The 27,754-nt window shown below is 37.8% G+C and overlaps 2 protein-coding genes across 4 annotated transcripts in view; one reads left to right on the forward strand and one right to left on the reverse strand.

Moving 5' to 3' along the window:
- ENTHD1 (ENTH domain containing 1) overlaps window positions 1–27,754 on the forward strand; it is a 182,548-nt gene that overhangs the window by 1,721 nt on the left and 153,073 nt on the right. The window contains exons 2-3 of one of the 3 annotated variants that reach the window (XR_009156042.1): window positions 2,795–2,863; window positions 14,184–14,343. The gene's annotated coding sequence lies outside the window, so the exon portion shown is untranslated. Of the gene's footprint in view, window positions 1–2,794; window positions 2,864–14,183; window positions 14,344–27,754 lie in introns of those variants that run through there. The other 2 variants (XR_009156041.1, XM_058190418.1) reach the window with 2 other exon arrangements.
- The window catches only part of FAM83F (family with sequence similarity 83 member F), a 29,666-nt gene continuing 7,674 nt past the window's right edge, over window positions 5,763–27,754 (reverse strand). The window contains exons 3-5 of the mRNA XM_058190419.1: window positions 18,640–18,761; window positions 13,781–14,469; window positions 5,763–7,822 (exon numbers count right to left, since the gene is read on the reverse strand). Of these exons, the coding sequence (XP_058046402.1) occupies window positions 7,758–7,822; window positions 13,781–14,469; window positions 18,640–18,761 (876 nt within the window). The 3' untranslated portion in view covers window positions 5,763–7,757. The remainder of the gene's footprint in view (window positions 7,823–13,780; window positions 14,470–18,639; window positions 18,762–27,754) is intronic.

Genomic DNA, 27,754 nt, shown 5'->3' on the forward strand with positions numbered 1-27,754 from the left:
CTCAAAAGAATCCTCCTGACTTTTACTTAAAGATGGAACAAAATAAATAAATCTTACGTTTATATAACATTTGCTTTTCCTTTGAAATATTAGCAATTTAGATTTGTAGATTGCTATAATATAATGCTTATCAAGCATCAGAAGAGACAACGTGAAGTTTACCCGAGGCCTTCAGAAATTGTGGGTTTTTTTTCTGAAATCCTCTTTTTCATTTTTTTTTGCAAGTAGTTATAGGTCAAAATATTCACATAGTCTGTTAAAGAACATTTTCATTACTTGCAAAAATACTTTTCATTGTTGAAGGCAATCAGTTTAAATGTAATGTTAATTACTTACTGTAGCTTGAACTTATATTCTTACATTTTGCTATTACAGCTTAATTGAGGCTGATGTTTAAAATTATTGAACTGTGAAACATTTAAAACGCTATATTATTTGCTTAAAATCTCATCTATTTACAAGCAATTAAGCAAATGTCATTGAAGCTCCCATTACTAGAATCTGACATTGCATCCAGAAACCATAATCAGACATGGTGAGCTCATCTCTGATATTTCTTCCTTCAGTTCCTGCTTCATTTCTTTTATTTGTTAAAACTAAAATGTAATTACCCACCTGTCCTTTAGAAGCTGAAGGACTCCTGCAATATTTTCCATTAAGAACAAACCTATAAAGTAGATTGATCTTGGAGAGTAAGACTGTGGAGAAGTTTAGAAATGCACAGAGGTGGGAGTAAACACTGAAGTAATATAAGGCAAATCTGTTGGCAGCTTATTTAATAAATAGCAACTCAGTCCATGTGGCAATATAAGTGGAAAGAAGCATTTGAGATCATTCAGACAATTCACCTAAATGAACAGCCTATCAATGAGGCTTGGAAGTTCTTCTTACAGCTTCCAAGATTCTATATTTATCAGAGATTAGCATTAAAGATAGTTTACTGAAATCTGTACTTCATGCTTTCTTGATTTGGTTCAGGAGTGTTGCGCTTCATTACCCAGTGAACTTCTCAGGTGATTGATAAACTTAAACTTGAATCTCCGAAGTTCTAGTCCTGAGCCTTAATCATTATATCACCAAGATGGCCTACAACTGCAATTCTCAATGAAATGGTGGTGACATATTTGTTCCTTCACAAGTTGTACAATCTGAAGTCCAGGCAATGGAATCTTCTTAATTTATATACCATTCTTCTAGCCAATAATTGTTTAAATTGTATTTCTCAAACTCCACCATAAAAAAGAGGTAAATTATTTGCAAGGATAACAGATACAGAACCTGAAAGATGATAATTCATGTCGAATAAATAACAATACTAGTTTACTTAAGTAACCAAGAAATTCCTAGACACTAAGGCAATAGGCTGAGGTAAAAAATTTAGTATATGATTGCCAGTCCTAAAATGGAGATATTCTGTTCCTAAAAGGAGCTGCTCTAACCATGGTTTAAACTGATATAGAACATAGAATCATAGGGCTGAAAGGGAACTTGGTCTTCTAGTCCAACCCTCTGCTCAAGGCAGGAGACCTTATACCATCTCAGTCAAATTGTTGTCCAGTCTAATATTGAAAACCTCCAGTGATGGAGTACTCACAAGTCTGGAGGCAAGCTATTCCATTAATTGTTCCCACTGTCAGAAAATAATCTCCTTACTTCTAGGTTGGAGCTCTCTTTAACAAGCTTCTACCCATTACTTCTTTCCTGCCCTCTGGTGCTTTGGAGAATAAGTCAATTTCCTATTCTCTTGAAGACATCCCTTCAAGTGCTGGAAGACAGTTATCATGTCCCCTCTAATCCTTCTCATCAATAGGCTCGACATACCTAGCTCCCTCAACTGTTCATCATATGATTTAGCTCCATGATTTAGTCCAACCCTCCTCCCTGTGTGCTTCTCTCCATGTAGATGTAGTTCCATTCAGGACTACAAGTTGAGTGCAGTTGGTCAGACAATTGTGAACCATTTGGTGATTATATTGTCTATCCCACATTGGTTTATTTTACCAAGACATATGCCATGTCAAATGTCTTACTGAAGTCAAGTACACTATGCCCATAGCATTTTTCGGATGCACTAATTTAGTCACTTTATCAAATAAGGCAATAAGAGATCATTATTTATTAATATAAGAGATGACTTGTGAATAGTGTCCCTTCAGCATAAGCATGACAAAGTGGTGTTAAATCATATGGTCCAGCAATAGAGGCAAGTTTATCTGATGATTTTGGCAACAGTAGTCATCTTCAGGTTTGGCAACAACACCACATTTCTTTTGGGGCTTCCTTTAAAGGTGACTCAGATTTGAAATTTCAGTTGGTATAGAATGCAGCAAGCTGGTTATGGATGAGAACCGTCACATTACACCTGTATTGTGGGTTCTACATTGGCTGCCTCTATGCTTCCAAATGCAATTCAAAGGGCTGGTTATGACCTATAAACTCTTTTATGGCTTGGATTCAGGTTACCTATTGGATGGTCTTCTTGTGCGGAATCTGTCTTTTATGTGCAACCAGCTAAGAAAGGATAATTTGGATTCCTGTTCTTTGATAGATGAAAAAGACTAGATCCAGGGGTAGGAATTCTCTGTTGCTGAAAAATAGCTTGTCCAGTAATCCCTGGTAAAAACAGTACTTTATCATCATGCATTTATTTAGCTGATTATCTTTTAGTAATTTTTAGTATTTACCATAGTAATATAATGTATATATCGTATATAATAAATACAATATTTTACTTCAATAAAATTAATGTTAATTTTAATTGTTTTAATTCAATTTGATTTTTTTTTTATTTTAGAGGTTGCTTTCTTGTGATCCTTATGAAAACTACCAAGAGTGCATTGAATGAGACAGAGTACAAGTTAGGGTAGATAAATAATAAACATGACGCTATTTGAAAGAACTTGGAAGATAAATCTGAGCCTTGACAAAACACAAACCTATTTTTCTTAATACAGTTAGAATAATTTGTTGAACTGACTGAGATTTTGTGTAGAATAGGAAATATTGCTAACCTAAGATCCTAGTTGCGTTTTACATTAATTGTATGCATTGGACACTTAAAAAAAAGTATCATGGATATGCAGAATAGGTGTGATTTCCATTAGGACAAACGTGGAAAGTTGTTTAATCAGTTTTTCCACAATTCGCAGTTAGCATTATATTGACAGTGCTGCTGAAAATTCTAGAAGTCATGATCCCTATAATTGGAAGAAATCGTTTTAGCAAAAGTTGATTTCCAGGTTAAATGAAACTTACTGGGAAAATAGTTTTTATTTTGTATTACAATTGTAATATACCTATACTTGGAGAATGTTTTTTTTGTAATTTAAAATTTTATATTGCCAGTAGCTTGAAGATTGATCTCACTGAAATACGATAAGTTTGATGCATTTGTTGTATTGCTTTTCCTTATGGGAAGGAAAAATGCTGGTTTTTCTTTAACCACTGTGTGTCACTATTGTTCTATAGGATAGTAACTACGACGTTTTCAAATAATTTGTGGTTTAGCCTATCTTGAAATAGATGAGAGCAACAGATTACGCAAACATCACCAGCAAAGGAGACTGGGGATCCAAGTTTTATAATACTGTGAAAGGAGGAAATAAGCCTTGCTCCGTTAAGAAAACAGTTTAGTTAATCTCGGTTAGTCAGATAGTTTTCATATAGCTTACAACACTATATAGTTTATTTGTCATATTTAAATCCTTCCTTCCTTCCAGGGAGCTTAAGGCAATATGTGAATTTCCTTGTGCGTTTCTGTCGCCATAACAACTCTTGAGTCGTAGATCCAAATGAAAGATAGAGGTTGGCTCAAAGCCACCAAGTGAGCTAGGCATCTGAGTAAAGATTTGAATGCTATTCAATCCTAGTCCTAGTCATCTGATGTTCTGAGGTAACAGCACAATAGCTCTCACAATGCCTGAAGAACAAATTGGCCAGCTGTTACATCTTCTGTATGCTACTAAAATTCTCTTCATTACAATTAAGTAGGCAAGACAATGCATCACAGGGCAACAATTTTTGAATCAATTTTTGAATTCTGTATTTTGAATACAGAATGCATCCAAAATCTGTGACTCATGACTCCTGAGGAAATGAAATTTGGGAAAGTTATAGCTACTTCAAGCTGCTGCTGTTGTTGGGCTGCTGTTGTGGTCACATGATGGTCATTTTGAACATTCTGTGACAGTTTTCCTGCTACTCTCGCAATCCTTTGCTCCTTCCCTCACCTAGAACCAAGGTATTGACTCATAATGTGACTCTTAAACGAACAACTTTAAGGTACACGAAGAAAGGCCTGGATATTTTTATTGTTTTACATGTCTCTTCTCTGACATACAAACATGCACCTGTATCTATATCCCATCTTTGTTAGGCCCTCAAGGTACATACATAGTGCTCCATCGGCCTGTATTTCTTCACAGCAACCCTGTGAGATAGTTTGGTCACCAAGTTAGTGCTATGGCCGCAGATAGAATAGAAACTGGATCTCTCTGGTGTCAGTCAAATGCATTAGCCACTATACCTTAATCCTTTCCATCCTGTTTCACTTTTCAACTGTTTTCTACTCTGAAAGCCCCTCCTTCAGCCACTGGAAATCAGGTAGACTGTCTTGCCTTAGCCCTCATGAGGTCATGTGATCCTCTCTGACGACTTCCTAGAATTCATTGGAAACACCAACCAGGATTAAACTTTTCTGAAATGAGAATGGCAATGTACAATTTTATTTTTTTGTGGTAAAAATAAAATACCAGTATAATGCCATGCGGAAAGAAAGGGGCAATGTCATGGTCAAGAGATGACACCAAATGTCAAGAAAGGAGAAGAAACAGAAGATGAAGGGGCTGCAGGTCTCCAGAATCGCAAGGAAAGATCCAGAATAATGGTGCTCTCTGCCACCTTCCACAAGGAAATCAATGGGGAAACCTGTTGGAAGTTAGAAGCCTGTTGCTCCTGCTTGCCCTGATTTTTTGTTCACCAGTAGTCATTCTGTTTCACTGTTTAAGGAAATATCTGTCAAAAATGACCCAGCTGGGCATTGGTTGTCTAGTAACTTAATAAATGGATTTAGACTTTACATTTAAAATATTCAGCTAGACATTTCAGCCCTCCAAGGTACATTTAACTTTAACTCATAATTTAGAAAATCTAGAAGAGTCCTGCAACACTGAAGTCAACAAAAGCCAGCATTAAAATGCACAATGGGCAAAGAACAAAACCCTACCTTTTTTGGAGGTCCTTATCAAACAACAACTACTAGGAGCCATGGTGATGCAACAGTTAGAATGCAGTATTGCAGGCTAGCTCTGCCCACAGCCGGGAGTTTGATCCTGACCAGCCCAAGGTTGGCTCAGCCTACCATCCTTCCTAGGTCTATAAAATGAGGACCCAGATTGTTGGGGGAATATGATGACATTCATAAACTGCTCAGAGTGCTGTAAAGTGCTATGGAATATATAAGTTTAAATGCTATTGCTATTATTAGTAATGCCTAATGTCCAGAAAAAGCAACCTACATTGCTCAATGTCTCAGCTGTCACTCAACCCTGAAAGAAGCATGATTGGGATAGCGGCATGAAACTACTGGTAAGATCAGATACATTATGTAGTAAGATGGTAAGGCGTGGGAAACTAAAACATAAGGTTTCAGAAAAAATATTAGGTTTCAAAGACAATCGAGAACATGAAAAGCCCCCCCCCCAAACAAAATAATAAAGCATTATGGCAACCATAAAGTGTGTAAGATATGCATGGAAAAAATGAGGGAACTTTCCTTAAGTACAAAAATTTGCATAGTAGCAATGAATCAAAATACAAGTGAAAAATGTTTTAATAAAGTATGGCTCCCAACCTGAAAGAACTGGAATAAGGTGCCATTTATCTGATCCCCATGTCACACTGCAAAAAAGCATATATAAAAACTAGGTGGGTTTCTATATGAATTTCTATATGAAAGGTTCCATACAAAGGGGATAAGGGTATATTGCTATAACAATTTCTGTTAAAAGTATATTATTAATAAATGCCTTGAGACATCTCGGAGACAGTAGATAATAAATTCATATATGTGGGACTATATCTATTCAGAGTATTTGTCTACTCAGCCCACAATTGTCAATAACAGTTCTCTAATTAAGAGCTTCTTAAAAGGATAACCTGAGTCTTTCTAGTCAAGTTATATTAGGAAGTAGAATGTCTATGAAGATTTTATTTATTTATTTATTTATTATTTTGATTTATATACCGCCCTTCTCCCAAAGGACTCAGGGCGGTTTACAGCCAAATAAAAACAGATACAAAAATTAAAAGCATTATTAAAAGACTAATTCAATTAGGTTACATTTTTTCAAATTTTCAATTATCCAGGTCATTATTTTAAAAGCACCTTTAGGAACTGGAATATTTTGCATGTACAGTAGCTTCTGTAACAACTATGATGCCTCCCCATATCCACAATATGTTGTAGAAAGTCTTCATATGAGTAGGAAAGATGAGTTGAAATCAAAATACTGCAGAAAGCAATAAATGACTGTCTCTGTGTCCATCCATCCATCCATCCATCATCTAACCATCCATCTTGTTTGATTAGCATAGGTGTTAGAAGATGCACTCAAGGAAAATTCACCACTGAGATATGGCAGAAAATGCAATGTAATGTTTATTGCTATTGGTTCCTAAGGGCCATTTATATATGTATTATACATATATATAGTTGTACAAGCCCCTGGTCTGCCTGTCGAATATATCATGCTATTCATAAAGTATGAAAGTACAAAGTTGCAATGTACATATAATGCTGGATATTTTGGGCATAAATTAGTAGGAATCTTTATGAATATTTAAATGGAAAGCTTAGCTATGTAATAAATACATTTTAAAAAGAATGAGGGATGAGAAGGATTAAATATAATTTATAATAGCCAATACAAATTGTTTACTACTTGAAGCTTATTATAGTCAGTTGTATTTATGGAGGCCATGTCAAATTTTATCTATCTTGTACATCTCAGCAGGCATCTCTTGTACTGATCTTCATTTAAATAGCCATTCTTACATCCTATGTTCTTATATCCTGTTGGCTTAATAGTCAAGTTCTACATAGAACGAAAGGAATTTGTACAGTAATTTCATTGTTGCATTTCTCCCTCATTAATAACCCTCAAACCTGTGAATGTAGGTTCATCTGCTACTCTGCTACTTTGAGCATGGTACTCTTGAGAAGGCTGACATACATTAATATTATTGAAAAACAGGACAGACGTTTTAATAAAATTTTAAGAAAATATAAATAGAAATGTTATACATTTAAAAATATTTTATTCAAACTAGTTTCATTTTTAATTTTCTATCCCAGAAAGTTAATAAAATACAGTGCAGTTACTAATGTTGCAATCACATTCTTTTAAATCTGAAGCCTGACAAACTAAAACAACATCACTAAAAGAAGGAAAGCACCTTGACATGTTATTTATTTAGACATTTATAAGGCCACCCTTCAACAGCTACATTGTAATAGAGTTAAATCCAAAATGCAGTTGTCATGCTTTCTTAAAAAATTAACATTGCTACCATTATGCAAGAATCTTCCAGAACATACTTTTACTCAGTAGGTGTGCTTTAACTGGCAATACCAGCTCTGTCTTGGAAACTGCAGTGGTTACATGCAGCATTGTGACGATGTCAGACTGAAAGTTTGAAAGAATGCACATTGTATATTCCAGTAGATGCATTTTGAATTCTAATTTTCCAGTAGTTTTTCATGCGACCACACAGATTGACTGTTTATTTTTTCCCCCTGGGAGAGAACTTGGACTCGTATTACCTGAAATAGAAAATATATAGTTTTTTTAAAAAAAAATAGACATACATATATTTTAAAAAGAAAACACTGATATTTTGCTATCCTAAATCATATAGGCAAGATTCTCACTTTTTGTTCCTGCTCAGGTATTTCTGACCTAGTTATAAGAGAAACAAATTTTCACTATTGAGCATCTTTCTTGCAGCTATGCCTAATTTGTACATTAATACACATTTAAAAACTTTCAAAATATCATGAGAACTGTAAGTATCTTTGAGGCTCTTTAATGAATAAGAATTTTATAGATAAGTGTATACAATTCTCTGGTTCTGAAGTGTTATTTTAAAACATTAGACCACACTTTTTCAACCTGATGTCCCCTCAACAAGGTCCTCTCAACACCTTTCGTTTCTTGCTGGACATCCTGGGTATGCTAGCTGAACAAACCTAGGAAAGATAGCAGCAGCAGCCCACGCACATTAGTTCCACCTAAGATCACCCCCAGGCTGTTCCTTTCCTCTAGAGCTGTTGCCCCAGCAACTGTGATGCTTGCTTATTGCTGCCAACAATTTTGCCTAATTATTCCCTACAAGTAAGTCACAGGCATTAGTGCTGGGAAAGGCCCCCAACTGAGCAAGCAGGAAGAGAGGCGGTGAAGCCTGAGCCACACATTCAGTAAGCTGTTCATGTGACACTAATGCCACAACTGCTGCATTGCAGCACTTCCTTGAAAAGCCTAAAGACAGATTTGTTTATTTCTTTACAATGTAGATTTGTAAGGCTGCTTAACTCAGCAACAACTCTGGAAACTGTATAAGCAAAACCATTTCTGCAGCCAAAACTAAAACCATATGAACACAACATGAAGAACAAACATGCACCATAAAAAAAGCCTAACCTATCCCGAGCTTGAGAAAAAAGCCAAGTTTACAAGGCTTATTTAAAGACTTGCACAGGTCATTTAAAAAATGGTCCAGTCAGGGCAGTTTGAACATATGGGGGATGCAGAGGGCAGGTGCTGCAACAGAGAAGGCACGCTTCATGGGTCCTATCAAATGCAATGCTTAATGGATGGGATATGAAGTGTACAGCCTCGATTTTATGGGAAAGGCAAAAACGATGTGAGTGAGGTGGCCCTATATCATAAGGAGCATTATAAGTGTTAACTAGCACCTTGAATTGCACCAGATATCCAGTGCAACTTGCAGAAGTGTTATATGGCCATACCAAAGTGTCCACACAACTTCTTGTGCTGCTGCATTCTAGATACCTAGAACTTTCAAGTGATCTTCAAGGTCAGCCCTATGAAAAGCCCATTGCAGTAGTCCATAAGCAAGATGACTGTGACAATAAAAGATTTCCAGTCTAGGAAAGGTCACACCAGTTGTAGAGTGATGCTGTAAGGTAATAGAGAGCTGTATGCAACATTCAAATTAGTCTATATTCCCAGTATAGGAATGGTGGTTTGCTATAACTACTTAAATAAGATTAAATTACCAGTCCAATAGGTTTTTGCTCATGTAAGGAGGAATTTTATTTTCTTGGTCACTAAAGATAGCAAATTGGGCCAGCTCCTTTAATAAGATTATTTTTTTTTAGATTTCAGAGTTGTCTTTGGGGACTAACTAGGTAAATGCTGAGAACAAGATCTTTTAAAATTAATTTTAGAAAGAGAAAAGTAGAGAAGAAGAGACATATTTCTGTTGGCACACTGCGAAAGACCTACTTGGCAAAGCCACACGGAGTCCAGAATCAAACAGAGATGCCGACTGGGAACAGAATTAACAAAGTTGCTTTCCTGCAAAGGGCCATGTGCCTTTGCTCCTCTTTTAAGCCTTATGGGAGGGGCCAATCATCTCCAGGCCTTACTCCTGAGCCATCCCTTTTGTTTTACCTGTTCTTGCCTTCTGGCAGCTCTGCATATGAATGCACTAGGAACAGGCTCCTTCTGTTCCTCTGCCTCTCTGATGTCTGACTCTGGAGGCTCTGGAGTCCATGCATAACTCCCAGATGGCCCTGGCCGCATTTCTGCCTCCGACTTAGAGCCCTTGTCCGAGCCTTCTCCAGACTCCAGGACTGGCCCATGGTCCTCCCCAGCCTCCTCACTGTCTGACTCTGCTACCAGCTCCGCAGGCTGCTGGTGGACCACAACACATTTTATGCCACAGTTGTTAAAGTGAATGCCTGCAGTTGTTAGCTTAGTAACATGGTTGTTAAGTGAATCTGGTTTCCCCACTGACGTTGCTTGTCAGAAAGTTGCAGAAGGTGATCATATGACCCTAGGACACTGCAACTGTCATAAATATATGCCAATTGCCAAGCACCTGAATTTTGATCATGTGACCATAGGGATGCTACCATAGTAGTAAGTGTGAAATATAGTCAAGTCACTTTGTCAGTACTGTTGTAACTTCAAACAGTCATTAAATGAATGATTCTAAGTCAAGGATTACCTGTAGACAAAATACTGTAGTACCTGTATAGTACTTGTAAAAAACAGCAGGCTAGATAGATCAACTTTTTCCAATTGATGACCATATGGACTATCATAGTGAGCTCAGGCTAGTAGCCTGTTCACTATGGATGGGCCACTGCCTTAGGACCTACAGGCATTTGAGGTGGGACTGTCTGGTAATCAACAGGAACTCCTGCCATTGGTCTCTGAAGTTGAGTCTGAGCTGCTATTTCCACCCAGTGCAAGAGCTCACCAAGCAAAGAAGAGCAAAAATATTCTGCAAATTTCCTTGCAAGAATGGAGCAGCATCCTTCCATAATGAGCAACACCCACATTGGTTCTACTTAAGTAAAGCAATAATTCCAAGCCAAAATGCATGCCGTTAGATACTAATTCTTGAAACCTTTAACTCTGACTTTGGATCTTTGACCACCTGCTGCACCTTCTACCAATAGTACTTAGACTTATATACCGCTTCACAGTGCTTTACAGCCCTCTCTAAGCAATTCACAGAGTTAGCATGTTGCCTCCACCGATCTGGGTCATTTTACCAACCTCGGAAGGATGGAAGGCTGAGTCAACCTTGAGCAGGTGAGAATCGAACTGCCAAACTGTTGGCAGCCGGCAGTCAGCAGAAGTAACCTCCAGTACTGCGTTCTAACCACTGCACCGTCACAGCTCTTGGTGAATAAAAATGAATAAAAATATCTTGCTGTGTTAGTCTTAATTGTTAGTGCAATTGTTAGTCTCCTACAATATTTTCTAGGCTTTGTCTTGGACATTATTCCAACTAATCTTTTGCTTGCTGCTTTGATCTTGGAAAGGTCAAGGAATTAATGAAGCTGAAATTAACACATCTGGGGGGCACTAGATTGGCAAGGGTAAATTAAGTCCATACTGTGCATAAGATATTTTCATCCAATATTCCAATTTAATTACTGGTCAAGAACCTTGTGACCTCTAAAAGAAAATCATTGTCTTTGAGTATTGTAATTAAAAATATCTTTCTATGTTAGTATTCGGTTGTTAGACACCTACAATATTTTCAGCTATTCTGGCAACAACCATCGATCTTTAACTTTTATATCAACATATTTTATTAATCACCAGTGCTGTTATACAAACTTAGCCACTAGAAAGCAGCATTGAAAAAAACTCTTAATGCCAGTTTATGGATTCCTCGTTCAAGCTGACCACTGGTTACTTTGTGGACATACCCATGTACTTTATCTGGCAACAATATGGAAATAATTTGGCACTGACTTTTTCCAGGATGTTTTTCTGCTTCCTAGTCTAGTTTAGCCCTAGTATTTCCTGGAAGTTTCTTACCAAGCACCAATTAGACAAGGTTGGACTACATATATATAAAAAACAATAATAATATGTTATGGAATAGAAAGCAGTATAGCTTATCTTATAAATTTATCAGGAAAGCTAGGCAGACATAGGGACATAGCCCCTGTTATTTTGTAATTTTGTCACTAGGGGTTGCTACATGCCCTCTGATCAATTAAACAAAACACATTTACTTAAAGAACTGCAGTTTGTGCTATAAAGATTTCTAGTCAAACAAAATAGACTATCAATCTCCAAAAGGGGCCTTAACAGCCATTAACTGAAACAAAAACTCTGCATCTCACTGAAGTTTTAATAATATTTTCCATACAAGAATAAACTGTGAAATATAAAGGGAACTTTTAACCCCTTGCCTGCTTTTTTTATGATCTGAATCTGCTGCCTCCCATACATAGCATTGTAATTTTTATTATCAGAAAATGGTTCTTCATATTCCCATCAATTATATTTTGCAAAATAGGCTATATAGAGATGTTCACTTCAGATTGATCAGACCTAATTCCTCATTTATTACAAAGTGGAATAGGCAAAAATTCCTCTTCAGAATGAAAAAAATAGAATGTGACCAAGTACATTCATTCATATGAGACTGAAGACCATATGGTATCTTCAGTACCATATCTAGTTGAGAATCTTAAACGAACATTTTTATTTAAATTTTGGCTAAGGCAACTTTTATGTAAAATACATTGTTTTGTTGCTGCTGTAAAGGACTAGAAGTCACACGCCTTTGTGAATGTATATTTTTAGTTCATCCTTGTAAAATTAAAATTAACAACTAATTGTTAAGAAGGAAGAAGAAATATTTAATGAAGGATAAAATATCCATGGCTGTTAGTCATGATAATTCAACTATTGCCTTCTATAGTGGAGACAGAAATCTCTGAATATTAGTAATTAAAATATAGCAGCAGAATGTTCTCATAGTTTGCTGAAGGAGTGCTACAGATATGAGATTAGCTATATTGCTTCTTTTGTAGCCCTAGAATTTAAATATTGTGAGGGGTTCCATAGGTCACTTCAAAGATTTTTGCAAAAGCTAATATATTACTAGTTACTACAGGTAGCTCATTTGTGGCTTCATTTCTTTTTGTTTTCTCCCAAGCCCCTTGCACAAATTCCTTAGGAAGGAAATTATCTCATTTGTATTAGATTATGGAAAACTAAAAAGACAAACGGGATCTTTTCCAGTATTATTTTTATCTTCCCCAAGCCATTATACAAAACAGAACAACAAAAAGAGGATTTGTTTTCTGAGTATATTCATCATAGGATAAAATGGATGAGAGTTACAGTCTCCACAGGTGTGAACCTGCCCTGATTTATCTTGTTAATCCCATGTAACCTTTTACCATTAATAATGGATAAAGAAGCCAAAATTATCTTATTCACACTTTTGGGTGAAAGAAAGCAGAAGACTTAAATAAGAGAAAATGAATCTATTTAAATTTAGCTGCAGTACCTCAAGGCACTTCCTGAATGCCAATAACTCCAAAATCTGCATCAGCAATTCTAACTGAAGTCCTTTACAGCAGTTTAAGGACATATACTGTATCCTATATGATTCCTATTCACAGAACTCTAGATCAGGGGTTTCAAACTCGATTTCATTGAGGGCTGCATCAGGGTTGTGTTTGACCTCAGGGGGTGTGGGCAGTTCAATGGCACTTGTATCAGGGGCACCTGTGGTGGCCTGAGCGCTCTGCCCCAAAAAACGGAGCTCTGGAGGGCTGAGCAAGGCCCTCCCAAGCTCTGTTTTTGCTGGCAGAGGCACCACAGGCCAGTCCTTCACTCTTTCCAGGGTGGCCCCGCAGGCCAGATCTAAGCCAGATCTAAGTTTGACACCTCTGCTCTAGATGACAATATATTTCCTTCTTAAAACCAAAAGGATGGTTATTGTATTTAGCTTCTGTCCTACTCACTTAAAAACAATGTTATTGAATGAGGTCACACATATAGTGCCAGGCTTACAGAATATACTTTCATACAGCCACCCTCTTCCCTTTTAATTCCTACGTTCACTAAGATAAATTTAGCAAAATAAAGGATAAAAGAGAGGGAGAAAGGAAGGAAATTGTATATCTTTTCAAAATGAAAGCCTGATTGTGTGATGTGCATTCATTGACAGAAACGAAACAAAAGTGAGAATATTTTCCAGGAAAATTTACCTGAATTGTCTCCAGTACTATGAAAACTGGTATTGCATTCCTTTGGTATCTTCACACCCATCAAGTCTTCAGCAGTCTCACTAGTAGCAGAATTGGCATCAACATTCAAAGGTGGAGGTCGCTTGGCCCTTCTGAAAAATCCATTGCCAAACTTCTTACTTTGTTTGAAATTGACCTCCCTATCGGCAAATTCATCCTTCCTACAGTCACAGACAGACTCTTTGGATTTGGATTTATATTTCAGGTCTAAGTGGAATCGGGAAAATAAATTTTGACGTTCTGTTGTGTTCAAATTCTCAAGTGGAGGTTCTATATCAGGCAGGACCTGCTTGACTGTTATAAGGTCATTAAGAAAACTATCTAGTCGTTTATTTGATTCATTTTGTTCTTCTCTTCCTTCAAGTTTCTCTTGTGACTCATCTCTCTGACGGCGCATCATTTCACCTGGAGGAATACCTATCACCAATCCATATTTTGGGTTGATAACTTTCCGGGCTACAGTAGAGGAAGAAAAACCGACGTTCCCAATACCATGACGGAAAGGATAGGGAATGTTCAACTCCTTGTACAGATTGACCTCCTCTGAAATGGCATAGAGCTCACGGAATTCAGTGTCAAACATTTCAACGTGCTGTCCACTCAGGCACAAAAGAATATTTCTGTTTATGTGGGATGAGGTCCACGTGAAACTGTAAAACAGGGGAAAAGCTGTCAGTCTTTTGCTGTCAGGGAAAAAAAACTGCAATCAGAAATCACTATTTTCTAAAACATTAACCTATTGCTATTCAAAAATATATAATATTTTAATTGATTTGACCCAATCAAGTACTTAGGAAAAAACTTGATTTTTTTATTTCTTATCAAAAGAATCACAGGGAATCATATTTCATAAGACTAGATGTATGGTATTCAACTTAGTGTATGTAACTTTGGTACCAGGAATAATCCATGAACCAACACCCCCCCCCCCGCAAATTCCCTGATATAAGAAGGAAATGCAAAAATAGAATGCCTTTATGGTGTACCTTGCTTCCTTCTTCCCTTTTTCCTTGTTCTTTCCAAGGGACCGTAATGAAGAACGTTGATATTGAATATGATAGCAGGAAGACAGGTATAGTGTATTTATATTTCTGTTACTCTGCATTTTTCAATAATTTATTTTTGTTGCATTTTTGTATCTTCTTGTTATGCCTGTTTGAGTTTTAGTTTCTGTTATTTTTGAACAGCTATTTAACAGTGATTTTAGATTTTTGTGATTTTTACTGTATGTCATTTTCTGTGCTTTTAGCTGTAAGGTTAATAAAGGTATATATCAGCGATGATGCGCTAACCCAGTGGTCCCCAACCTTTCCAGCTTGGCAGAGAGGCCCGGTACAGGGGAGAGAGGGTGTGTGAGTGGCAGGTACACACGCACTCACAGTTCCGTTTGTGTGAGTGGTATGTGCACTCTCCATTTGCACGAATCGAGCTTCGCACACGAGCGGAAGATGCTTGCACTCATGCATGAAGCTCCACTCGCACTACCAGCAAGCACTTGCTCTCGCACATGAAGCTCTACTCACGCAAGTGAAATGCAAAAATGAAAATGAAAAAATGAATGAAAAATGAATGAAAAATGAAAAAAAATGAAAATGCAAAGTAATGGAATCTATCCATTACACTCCACCTAGAAACAAACAACCTACTCTCTAATAAACAATTTGGTTTCAGAAAAAAATTATCATGTAACTTACAACTTCTCCACTGCAAAAACATATGGACTACTAATCTTGATCAAGGCAAAGCAATAGATGCAACCTACATAGACTTCTGCAAAGCTTTCGACTCAGTAGTACATGATAAACTTCTAAAACTAAAATCCTACAGCATTTCAGGACCTCTTCACAACTGGATAACTACTTTCCTGTTAAACAGACAAGTGGTCAAAATTGGCAATGCTCTATCAAACCCTCTTCCTGTTAAGAGTGGCGTTCCTCAAGGCAGCGTTCTTGGACCAACACTCTTCATACTTTACATAAATGATCTCTGTGACCATATCTCAAGTTATTGTGTTCTCTTTGCTGACGATGTCAAGCTATTTAACACCACCAACAATACTACTACCCTTCAAAAAGACCTTGACTTCGTATCCGATTGGTCTAAAACTTGGCAATTCCAAATCTCAACCAGCAAATGCTCTATCTTACACATTGAAAAAAAGAACCAAAATACTAAGTACAAGCTTGATGGACATTACCTTACAGATGAGCCCCATCCTGTAAAAGACCTTGGAGTTTTCATATCAAATGAGCTAAGTGCCAAAGCCCATTGCAATTACATAGCAAAAAAGGCTCTAAGAGTTGTAAACCTAATTTTGCATAGCTTCTTTTCCAAAAACTCTACACTACTAACCAGAGCATACAAAACATTTGCTAGACCTATTCTTGAATACAGCTCACCTGTCTGGAACCCATACCACATTTCTGACATCAACACAATTGAATGTGTCCAGAAATATTTTACAAGAAGAGTTCTCCGCTCCTCTGAAAACAACAAAATACCTTATACCACCAGAAATCCTGGGTTTAGAAAACTTAGAACTCCGCCGACTCTGACAAGACCTGTGCTTAACACATAGAATCATCTATTGCAATGTCCTTCCCGTTGAAGACTACTTCAGCTTCAATCGCAATAATACAAGAGCAAACAATAGATTTAAACTTAATGTTAACCGCTTCAATCTTGATTGCAGAAAATATGACTTCTGCAACAGAGTTATTAACACTTGGAACACACTACCTGACTCTGTGGTCTCTTCTCAAAATCCCAAAAGCTTTAACCAAAAACTGTCTACTATTGACCTCACCCCATTCCTAAGAGGACTATAAGGGGCATCCATAAGAGCACAAAAGTGCCTACCATTCCTGTCCTATTGTTTCCTTTCATTTATCAAATTAATGTAGTTATTGCATAATTTTGCTCATATATATGCTTATATGATATGTAGTTATTTTATATTGATGCTTGTGTATATTGTTGTGACAAAAAAAAGTGCTCTCTGCTGACGAAAGTGGAGCTTCACATGTGCGTGCTTGCCCATCTCTCCCGTGGCCTGGTTTTGATCAGGCTGCGGCCCAGTAATGAGCTGTGGCCCAGGGATTGGGGACCTCTGCCCTAACCTTTTGCAATACTGGCTTTAGTATAATGCTAGGTGTGATAATAGGTTTTTATCTCCACAGCAGTGTTTCTTAATCTTGGCAACTTTTAAAATATGTGGACTTCAACCTCATTCTGGATGTGGAATTCTAGGAATTGACGTCCACATTTCTTAAAGTTGTCAAGGTTGAAAAACAGCTTTACAGGATGGATTGACAATCTTTTCAGGCAGCCAGCATCCCTGCTGATCTTGGCTACTTAGAAATTTAAAATTATAGCTAGATTTTGTGAGATTTCAATGTACTGAGAACATTAAAAGCTTCTGAAATTTTACCACTTATTAATTCTTTAATAACCTTTATTTAGTTTACATTTTTATTGATTTTTCAAATTTAAAAACAAAATTTAAAACTGCATATCTCCATAGAGGGTCTCTAGATGGTGCTCCAAGTAGTTTTAGAGTGAGGGAGGCATCTAGGGATGTTAAATTCACAAACTTATTTTCTGCTCTAAAGTTTGGTTTGGGGATCAAATAATATCAATATCCAAAATCTGAAATAATCAGTGCTTTTCAGCCTTCTGTAATAAACATTTGGCTGCAAATTTTCAATTATGTTTTCTAAACTGGGGCACATTTAACATTGATTCCTGCTCTTCTAGATGCTACCTATTTAGCTTTTCGATTTATGTGAATGGGATATATGTTTTATTATTTTAGTTGATTTTTATGTGTTGTGGCTGGTATATATCAGATGTACATAATAGAAGTTTGTGCTCACTTTAACATATATCTGTTTACTTTTCTCCTGATAAGAAAGCTTAATTATTATTGCTTATGATGAAATCTACAAATTTAGGAAAAAATGGTATATTAACATTTTATGGTTTTTTTAATGTTGTCCTGCATTGTTACACAGTGGGTTTTTTTTGAACTGGGTTCAGTTTTTTAGAAGCAATGTCACCCGAAATATTACAGTAGAATATTGCAAACATAACATCCTTCCAAGCACTAATAGCCCACGAGAAGTCCACAGTCAGGACTTAAGAGCAGCAACACCCATATGTATCTGCACCAGGGGCAGATTTCAAAACCTTTCGTTACTGGTTCGCTCATGGGCGTGCATGCTTGCGCATACACGCAACACTTCTGCGCATGTGCAGAAACATCCGGGCGGGTGGGCAGAGCCTCCTGCCACCGCCACTAATGGTTCGCCCAATGCAGGGCGAGCCAGTAGCAACCCACCACTGATCTGCACCCTACAAACTGTTCCTGGAATAATTCTACTTTGGGAAATGGAAACAATATATAATTATCATAACTTACTTTTAGCCTTTCAATAGCTCTATCATAAAACAAACAGGCAGACAAAAAGATTATAAATCCATTCTCAAACTATTTGAGAGATCTCAGATAAAAGGACTTGGAAAGTTACACAATCCAGTACACAATCCAGAATCCTACCAATGTTATTGGATTTGAACTCAAATCAGCATCAGCCAAAATGTCAGTGATAAAAATAAGAGTTGTAGCCCAAAGCTATCTGGAAAATTCAGAAAGGGAGAGTAGGGTGGGAAAGTACTGACAAAATATTGTTTTGAGCCCCAGTAATTGGTCTGATTTTAAATGCTAAATGTTTAGGGGAAAATGGAAGACATCAAGTTTCGAATGTTTAAACATAAATCTAGTTTTAAGCTCTAGTTTCCTGAAGGCAAGCCATATATACCTATAAGATCCAGTGAGAACTTTTTCACCATCTACCATTAAGAAACGAGAGGCCAAATTGCCTTGGATCTTCCCTGATGGCATGTAGAACCCAACTCCAGTCACACAACGTACACGAATATTCTGATAAAAAGAAAAGACACATTAAATAATGCACAAAGGGAGGTTATGATCTCTTATGTTAGAGATAGGCAAATATCTTGGGTTGAGGGCACATTTGGAGTTTTGGGAGAATAAGGTAGGTACGCTCACAAAATGACTGCTGTGGTAGATAGGGCTATTCATCAGGCACCCATCTATCTGAATTAGTTTTCCCAATCTTATCACTTGATCATTACATCGTACTGACTTAGGTAGATTAAGCATCAAGAGAGATGTGTAAAAGTAAAAAATAACCACACCTGTTTGAACTTTTTGAGCAGGATATAATGAAGAAGGGTATCCTCTTTACAGTTAAGTCCTTGGCTTACGACCACAATCAAGCACAAAATTTCTGTTGCTAAGTGAGTTTTGTCCCATTTTATGATCCTGCTTTCTTGCCACAGTTGTTATGGGAATCTGGTTTCCCCACTGATTTTGCTTGTCAGACGGTCGTAAAAAATGATCACATGACCCCAAATCACTACAACTGTCATAAATATAAGTCAGTTGTCAGACGTCTGAATTTTGATCACATGAACATTGGAATGCTGCAATGGTTGCAAGTGAAAAACAATCATAAGTCACTTTTTTCAGTGCTGTTATAACTTTGGACAGTCACTAAAGTAACTGTTGTAAGTCGATGACTACCTGTATTGAAAGGAGGCAATCATTAGACTTTTTCTTAAGAAACCTGCTTTGGACATCCTCAGAGACAAGCAATTATGACTAGTATCTAAATAACTATGATTTGACAAGATCATTGAGAATAGTGGCTTCTCAATTGCAGGGAGTCCTGAAGAAAGTAAGTTATTTTACCCATTTTAAGGATGGGCACAGGGGGAGATAGCCCATGCCAGTCTAATGGATAGGCTGGGATCTGACAGAGGGAATGTGACTCTTCGCTTTGATTCATCTTTCAGCTATAATAATTCCACTGGATAGGTTTGATAACTGAATTTTGAATTTTTTTTATTGGCCAAATGTTATTGGACACACAAGGAATTTGTCTTGGTGCATATGCTCTCAGTGTACATAAAAGAAAAAATACCTTCATCAAGGTACAACACTTAATGATAGTCATAGGCTACAATTAAGCAATCAGGAAACAATATCAGTATAAATCGTAAGGATACAAGCAACAAAGTTACAGTCATAAGTGGAAGGAGATGAGTGATGGGGAATGATGAGAAGCTTAATAGTAGTGCAGATTTAGTAAATAGTTTGACAGTGTTGAGGGAATTATTTGTTTAGCAGAGTGATGGCGTTGGGGAAAAAACTGTTCTGGTGTCTAGTTGTTCTGGTGTGCAGTGCTCTATAGTGTCATTTTGAGGGTAGGAGTTGAAACAGTTTGTGTCCAGGATGTGAGGGATCTGTAAATATTTTCACAGCCCTCTTTTTGATTCGTGCAGTATACAGGTCCTCAATCAGTAGTGGGTTGCTACCAGTTCTCCCCAGTTCGCAAGAACCGGTAGTAAACATTTTGAGTAGTTCGGAGAACCAGTAGTAAAAATTCTGCCTGGCCCCGCCCCCAATCTATTGCTGCCTCCTGACTCCCAGCTGATCGGCTAGAAGGAAAAAATCAAGACTCACTTGTCGAAGAAGAGAAAAAAACAACAAGACACCGTCCCTTTAAATTGAGAAGCCAAGAAGCCTCCCAACTGATCGGCTCGCTTCTCAGCCAGGAGATCGCTTGGCAAAGAAAAAAGTGGGGTGGGAAATGCTGTCGTTTTAAATTGACAGAGCGGCTAGAAGCTCCTCTCTGGATCAGCTGAACAACAAATTGGATAAGAGGACGAATTCTTATATGGTTCAATGTTTTTGAAGTTTTGGGGTTTGTGCAACATGGGCTTGTGTTTCTAAAAAAGTTTGGCCGATTTCCATTGTGAAGTATCCTGTCTTGAATGAGTTTTCTGCCTGCTTGTAAATGGAGCCGAACTTCCGGCTTCCACTTTCTATGATCTCTGCTTACAAAGTTTCCTTTATGCAGCTGGCAGGAATGTGGAATTCCAGACAGGTTCCTTGCTAGCAGCTTGATTATTCCTTAATTATCTGGGATATTTTATTTGGGAAATGAAGAGGGGGGAGTTTGATTCCTTCCCAGAACAGATTAGTGGGGTGGAGAAGAAATGGGGATTTTGAAGTAACCTTCCCCTGGAATGGGGAGGGAATGGGGATTTTAGGCTTGCTGTCAAACATCAGCCATAATGCTAATGATTGTTTTGGAGAATATGCAGGTTGTATTACATGAATGGCTATTTTATATGTGAAATTATGACTGAAACCTATATAGGTTCACACTGTCAGGAAGTTTGTCCTTAGTTTTAGGTTGCTTCTCTTTTTGTTGAGTTTCCATCCATTGCTTCTTGTTTTGCCTTCTGGTGCTTTGGAAAATACTTCCCCCCCTTCTTTCTAGCAGCCCCTTAAAAGACTGTTGTCTATCACACTCCTGGGCAAAGCATGTGAGCCATTTTCTCCTTTCAGTGGTCCATGAAAGTGCATCTACAGCAGAAGTCTCTAACCTTGGCCACTTTAAGACAGCAAAGCTGGCTGAGGAATTCTGGGAGTTGAAGTCCATAAGTCTTAAAGTGGCCAAGTTTGGAGACCCCTGATCTATAGTATGTAGATAATAAAGTTGAAAAAAGGTGAACAACGTTTTTGCAGAACTATAGATACAGTTGAGGCTGGGTGTGACAAGGAATGGCTGGGAGGGGAGGGGCCAGGCGAGGTACCTCTTGACATGAGAGACATTGAGTTGGCCACACCTACCCAGTCATGACTATCAAGCCACAACCAGTCACATGACCATCAAGCCACGCCCACAGAACTGGTAGTAAAAAAATTTAGAACCCACCCCTGTCCTCAATGGAAGGCAGGTTGGTAGCAATTGTTTTTTCTGCATTTCTAATTATCCTTTGAAGTCTGTGTCTGTGTTGCTGAGTTGCAGAACCAAACCAGACAGTTATAGAGGTTTGGTTCTGCAACCCAACAAGAGTCACAGTTTTTAAATGTTTCCCTTCCTCTCTCTCAGGTACATTTCAGATAGTATCAAAAACTATTCTTCGTCAAAACAGGAGCTATTATATGGTGTCCCTGAGGGCTCCATTCCAGAGTCTTTCAATATCTGCATAGAACCAGATGATCAGGAGATCTGAAGCCAAGGGCTATCAGTATGCTGCTGCCTCTATGTCTTTTTCTCTGTGATATCTTCAGGAAACAGTAATGCTTCCCTGAATATCTACAGCACTCAGTAAATGGCTAGATGAGAGAATAATCTGAAACTGAATCCAGATGAAATAAGGATGTGAAGAGCAATTAGGCAGAAAAGTACTAAATTTGCTTGTTCTGAATAAATGCCACCCTCTCATAAAGAGCAGGTTTACAATTTCAGGTATTTCTAGACCTAAATTCCTATGTTTGGTTTCCCAGATTGAGGCAAAGGTCCGAAGTATCTTTCAACAGTTATAATGACATCCTTTTCTGGAAAATAATGATCTTAAACCTGTGGTGCACGCTACTACTCTCCAGGTTTAACTGTAATGTAATGTATTCTACATGGGGCTGAGTTGTTCAGTTGATAGAAAACTCAGCAGCCAAGTTGGTTTTGAAAAAAAAATCAGCTAGAGCATATTATGCCTGTGCTTAAAGCATTGCAGTAGCTATTGGTTCATTTCTGGACAAAATCAGAAGTAGTTGCTGCTATCTTCAAACTGTCCATGGCTTTAATTTATTTATTTATAAAATTTATTGGCTGCCCATATTATCATAGGATAAACTCTGGCTGGCTTACAGTTACGTATACAGTTAAAACATAAAAAAGTTAAAATCAGACATTAAAACCAAGAACACATGGGGAGGGTGGTGCCCGAGTGAGAGGAAGTAGGATCTGTTATTATTCAATCAACCACCTCCATTGTGCTGTTCCCCCACTAGTACCCCAAGCCACGTCTTTAGACCCTTACGAAAAGATAGGAGGGTTGAGCCAAACTCACAAGGGCAAGATGTTCCCGAGGGCAGGAGCAACAACAAAGAAGGCCCTTCTCCTGGACCCTGTCTGCTGAAATAATCAGGCTGACAGATCCGCAGCATGCCTCCCCTGCCGGCGTGAATGGGACAGGCCAATCCCAGTAAGGTGAGACAGTCCCTCAAGCAACCTGGACCCATGCCATGAAGGTAATTGCCAATAACTTCAATTGCATCTTCAAGCAGACTAATAACCAATGAGCTCGCGGAGCAGTGGTGTTACAGGGGCCATTGTTGGGGCCCCAAAACTGCCCAGTGTGTTTAAGAGAATGCATCATTCTGTAGCAAACCATAGCTACATGTGATGGAGGTTTTATTTAATTGCCCATGCCAGTCTCTACTAAGACCTGTGATTACATTTCAGAGCTAGTCTGAATCTGTAGAGTAATAAGACTGACTGGGCATTGATGAGCAGCTCAATTTCTGTTTGCTCCAATCGCTGAGCCTCTCAGAATCAAGACTGCCTTGTTTCTAAAGAAGCCAAATTTAGAACATTTGGGGAATCTGTTTGCAAAATATCCCTCTTTTCCCCTCAAAATGAACTTTGTAGCTACTTTGAGAAAAGCCAAGCATTCATATTGAAAATGTCAGGTGTCTAAATTTCGCAGAACTTGTGCACAACTTTTCTCAAATAGAATACAATTGTGGTGTCTTTCCTACTTATTTTTTTTCAGAAATTATCATATATCCAGTAGATCCAGTGGTGGGCTGCTGCTGGTTCAGACCGGTTCAGGTGAACTGTTAGTTCTGGCGATCAGCTGCCCCACCCACCTGCCCCCGTCCTATCCTGTCTTATATTGCTTTCTGTTTTAGCTGATTCGTGCGCCACAGCTGATTTCTGCACCTCCGCTATTCTGCTTACCGGGCCTGCCTTAGAAGGTAAGCAGTTGAGTTTCAAATTGGTGTATTTTGAACGCTGCACGCTCACAGAACCAGTTGTTAAACCGGTTGCAGCCCACCACTGAGTAGATCTGGATTAATTCAAACAGTGTTCTGATCAATTAATTCACCTCATACTTCATTTGCTAGTTCCTGTCAATAAAGTGCGGGGAGACGCACCACGAGGCACTAGCCTGACATTTCAGACTTCTGCCCCCTCCCATACTGTGTGGGAAGTGGGAAAAGTGCACCCGATGTTCCACTACAGTTTATGTAAGTCAGTGGTGGGGTCAGAGCTGAGGCCGGTAGCCAGGATAGCTCCAGGTCCAATCATAGTAGAAGGGGACAACCACTACGAGGTAAAGAGGATCTTGGATTCCAGGCTGTAGAAGGGAAGACTCCAATATCTAGTCCAGTGAAAAGGATATCCATGTCAGAAGCTAGATGGGTAAAAGCACAGGATATGAAGGCAGATTGATTGATCAGGAAGTTTCATGAGAAGTACTCCCAGAATCCCAAAGAAGCTTCCTAGAGATAGAGAGGACCATGGCTTTCATTAGTGTGTGTGAGTGTGTGTGTGTGTGTGTGTGTGTGTGTGTGTGTGCGCTTGATGTTTTCCAGGTGCTTCTTGCTTTCTAGGGGGATCCTAGTGTCAACTTTGAAATGGATCAGGCCTGCTGCAGCCGTCTTTCCATTTCTCAGCTTGCCACACAGAATGGGAGGGAAGCTGAGAAATGGAAAGATGGTTGTGGCAAGCCTAATCCGTTTTGAAGTTGACACCACTTTCAGTCAGACCATATCCTGAACTTAAAAGTTGGGAATCAGCAGCATAGTCTTGTATTGCTTATTCTGTCAGAAGCAATGGGTTTCATGGATGGCAATCACTTTTTTGACTGGGTAACCAAAGATAGTCTTTGAATTTGCCAAGGGAGAACCAGTGATTTGGGTTTGGTGTGTTCTAAATCAAAAGGTGGGGTTGCTCATTTTATAATTTCTTCCATTATTGATCGATAGTGCCATCAAGTTGCTGCCAATTCCTAGCAATCAAATAGATTTTCTCCATTATGATCATCTTTTACTTGGTTTTTCAGTACACTCATTTCTCCTGTAACTGAGACCATCCACCTTGCTGCTGGTCATCTTGTTCTCTTTCCTTTCACCTCTCCCAGCATTAGAGGCTTCTCTGGAGAATTACAATTTTGTATAATTTAATTTTTTTTTTATTAATAGGCCTAAAGCGGAATCATTTGAGCTTGGTCATTTGTGGCTCTAGTGATAACTCTATGTTGATTTGTTCAATGATCCATTTGTTTTCTTTACTGCCTACAGTATTCTCAGGAATCTTCTGCATCACTAAGTTAATTATCTGGGATTTCCATTGGAAAACCCCCAGGTTTAAGGTCTGTGGGATTAATACTCATAAGGAAACAGTCTATTCCATTACTAGAACAAAAGACTGGTATTGTCTTGCTTTCTTACAATAAAGTGGCCTTAAGCCAGGCATACTACAGATGAAAGAAAAGAGGCCTTGCTTCTTTATAAATAGGGCTTATTCTGAGACACTTGAAGTATTTTGAATTCCTCATATTGAAGTATATTGACTTCATTAGCTCTTCTACACCAAATCTACTTATCAGACATCTTTATGTCTTGGAATGTATTACACTTGTTTCCTGTGTCATTTGCTATAGAGATCCGACAGGTGTGTTGTTTATTTTGAACAAGGAAAGTATTAAATTTGCTTTAAATCTAATCACATAGGGGGCAGGTTCTCAATACTGAAGAGCAGCAGTGGCTGCCACTGTTCCAGTAATGATTTCCATTATTAGGTCAGGGTTGGAGCTAGAACTGTCAATTGTGCTAGATTAGGGGTATCAAACAGGTGGCCTGCGGACCAGGTGCGTCACATGCAGGTCACACCCACTCCAGTTCCGCGAATGGGGAAAATGTCATGAAACGTCATATGAATGCAACATGACGTGGCGAGTATGACACCTGTGTGCTAGATTGTGTCTTGTTTGGCTAACTGGTTCATTGTCTGAGCTGACCAATCGATCTGGATCAATATTGGTTTGGTTACTGACAACTTAAGAATTTGGAGAGATGTCAGGGATTGCAACAGAAGCTATAGCTACAGTATATCCTTGGTCTACTAGACCAAGTTCTCCTCCTGTAATGATGGCAGTAACAAGCAGATCTAGGCAGGGTTAGAAATCTTGGCTTTCTAGAGTAGTTGTTTCTCAGCTCTAGAAATTCTAAATTCTAAAAATGTGTGGACTTCAATTCCCAGAATTCCTCAACCCTTTCTTAGAGTTGCCAAGATTGAGAAACACTGTTCTAAACCCTGACCACTTGCTCAGGAACTGGTTTCTCAACAGAAGGTTCGTAGACATGACTCAGAAAAATTAGTTACTTTATTGCAGACTATTATAAAACACATTATAAACATTATATGCTGCAGTCAAATATATGTGTCTGTGCTCTAGGGTTTAAAGCCTAGCTTTCTTCCTCCCATCTTCCTGGAAGAAGAGATTTTCTTTCTCTTTTAGGCCATAGGAAGCTTTAAGTATGTTGACCTAAGGTTCTCTGCCTAAGAAAGGCAGTGGAGATAAGAAAAGAGCTACCAAGGTTCTTATTTCTGTCTGTCTCATGGTGATTTGATAAAAAGTAGATGAAATATATTGTAGGTACATAATTTATCTATAACTAAGATAGCACTATGTTCTGCTGTACTTGTAGGAAAAATGCTGGGAATTAGTAAAAGATATTCTCATACTGTCCCATCCTAAAAATCTAGTAGATCAAGTTATTTTGTTGCTTTGTGCAAACAAGCTATAATCCTATTCTAGAATTGTGAGATCCTCAAATTCCTTTGAATTCTAACAATTCTATATTACATCAGGATTAAAATTCAATTTAATCATTGTCCTTTATTACAAAACTACCTACAAGATGATTTACAACTTCCACCCCTTCCTGACTTCAAATAGGTTTGCTCCCATAGGGACCAGTTATCCATCACTTCTACCCAAAATTTTCCTTCTGAATAAAATCTTTAACTTGATATATCAGAAATTAAACCCGTGTCCTCTCTTAACAAACTATAGGATTTTTCAGCATAAAATTCTATGAATTATTGGAGACTGGGCAAGATGAAGCAGAAATTTAGAATGAGTGATTTGTGATCAAACAGATTATTTCAGAAAGTTTTTGCAATTGCTTTCAAACTCTCCTTAGACAAGATGCCTTAATACTTTCTGACTATCATCAAGGTTATTTTGGACTTTTGTTGCACGGGCAATGTTTTTTTCTCTGATGAAACATGACAAAAAAGCAAAGTATTTACTTACTTAACTGTAGAAACTTTCTTGACTTGTAGTGTGTATGAAATGCTGTTAACATGAAAGTTGATACAACTGATACTTGAAAATTATCATATCAAATGTTGATGTGAAAGAACCATTTGGATGCTTACAAAACCCACTCTGACATTTTTAAAATGTATTTTTCTTTTTATTTAACTTAACAGAAAAACTGATGATTTTTTGCAATTAATATCACAGCTAATTTTTCATTAAGCTGTGAATTTCCACAAATCAATAAAATAGTGTATTTGTTTTGTCCTGAAATTTGAAATAACTTTATGATTTCAAAAAGATTAATATTTTTCCTCTATATTTGTCTTCACCTTGTGGTTGGCCTATAAATACATTATACACTGAAATATTATAGATCACATCATTGTCACTATCAAAATTTTCTTTTTCTTTTAGAAAAAATGAAGGGAAAAGAGAGATGGCAAAAGGAGAAAATTTGAAAGTCAAAGTGAGATTTAAAAAAAAAAGATTCTACACAATAGATCTGGTTGAATTGTGATTTTAAAAATAAATTGTAGTCTGTTGTATTTATCTGTATTAAACTATCATATTGGGCAATCACAGCATCTATAAAATTTTATGGAAGATTCAAACCCTCTGTCAAGGCCACGGTTCTTTAATCTGTCCTAGATAAACATGAACAATATGTTGCAATATTAATCAGGTATGAATTATATTAATTATTGCACAGTAAATATA

This window comes from Ahaetulla prasina, chromosome 7 (assembly GCF_028640845.1).
Source record: "Ahaetulla prasina isolate Xishuangbanna chromosome 7, ASM2864084v1, whole genome shotgun sequence".
In the NCBI taxonomy this organism is placed as follows: domain Eukaryota; kingdom Metazoa; phylum Chordata; class Lepidosauria; order Squamata; family Colubridae; genus Ahaetulla; species Ahaetulla prasina.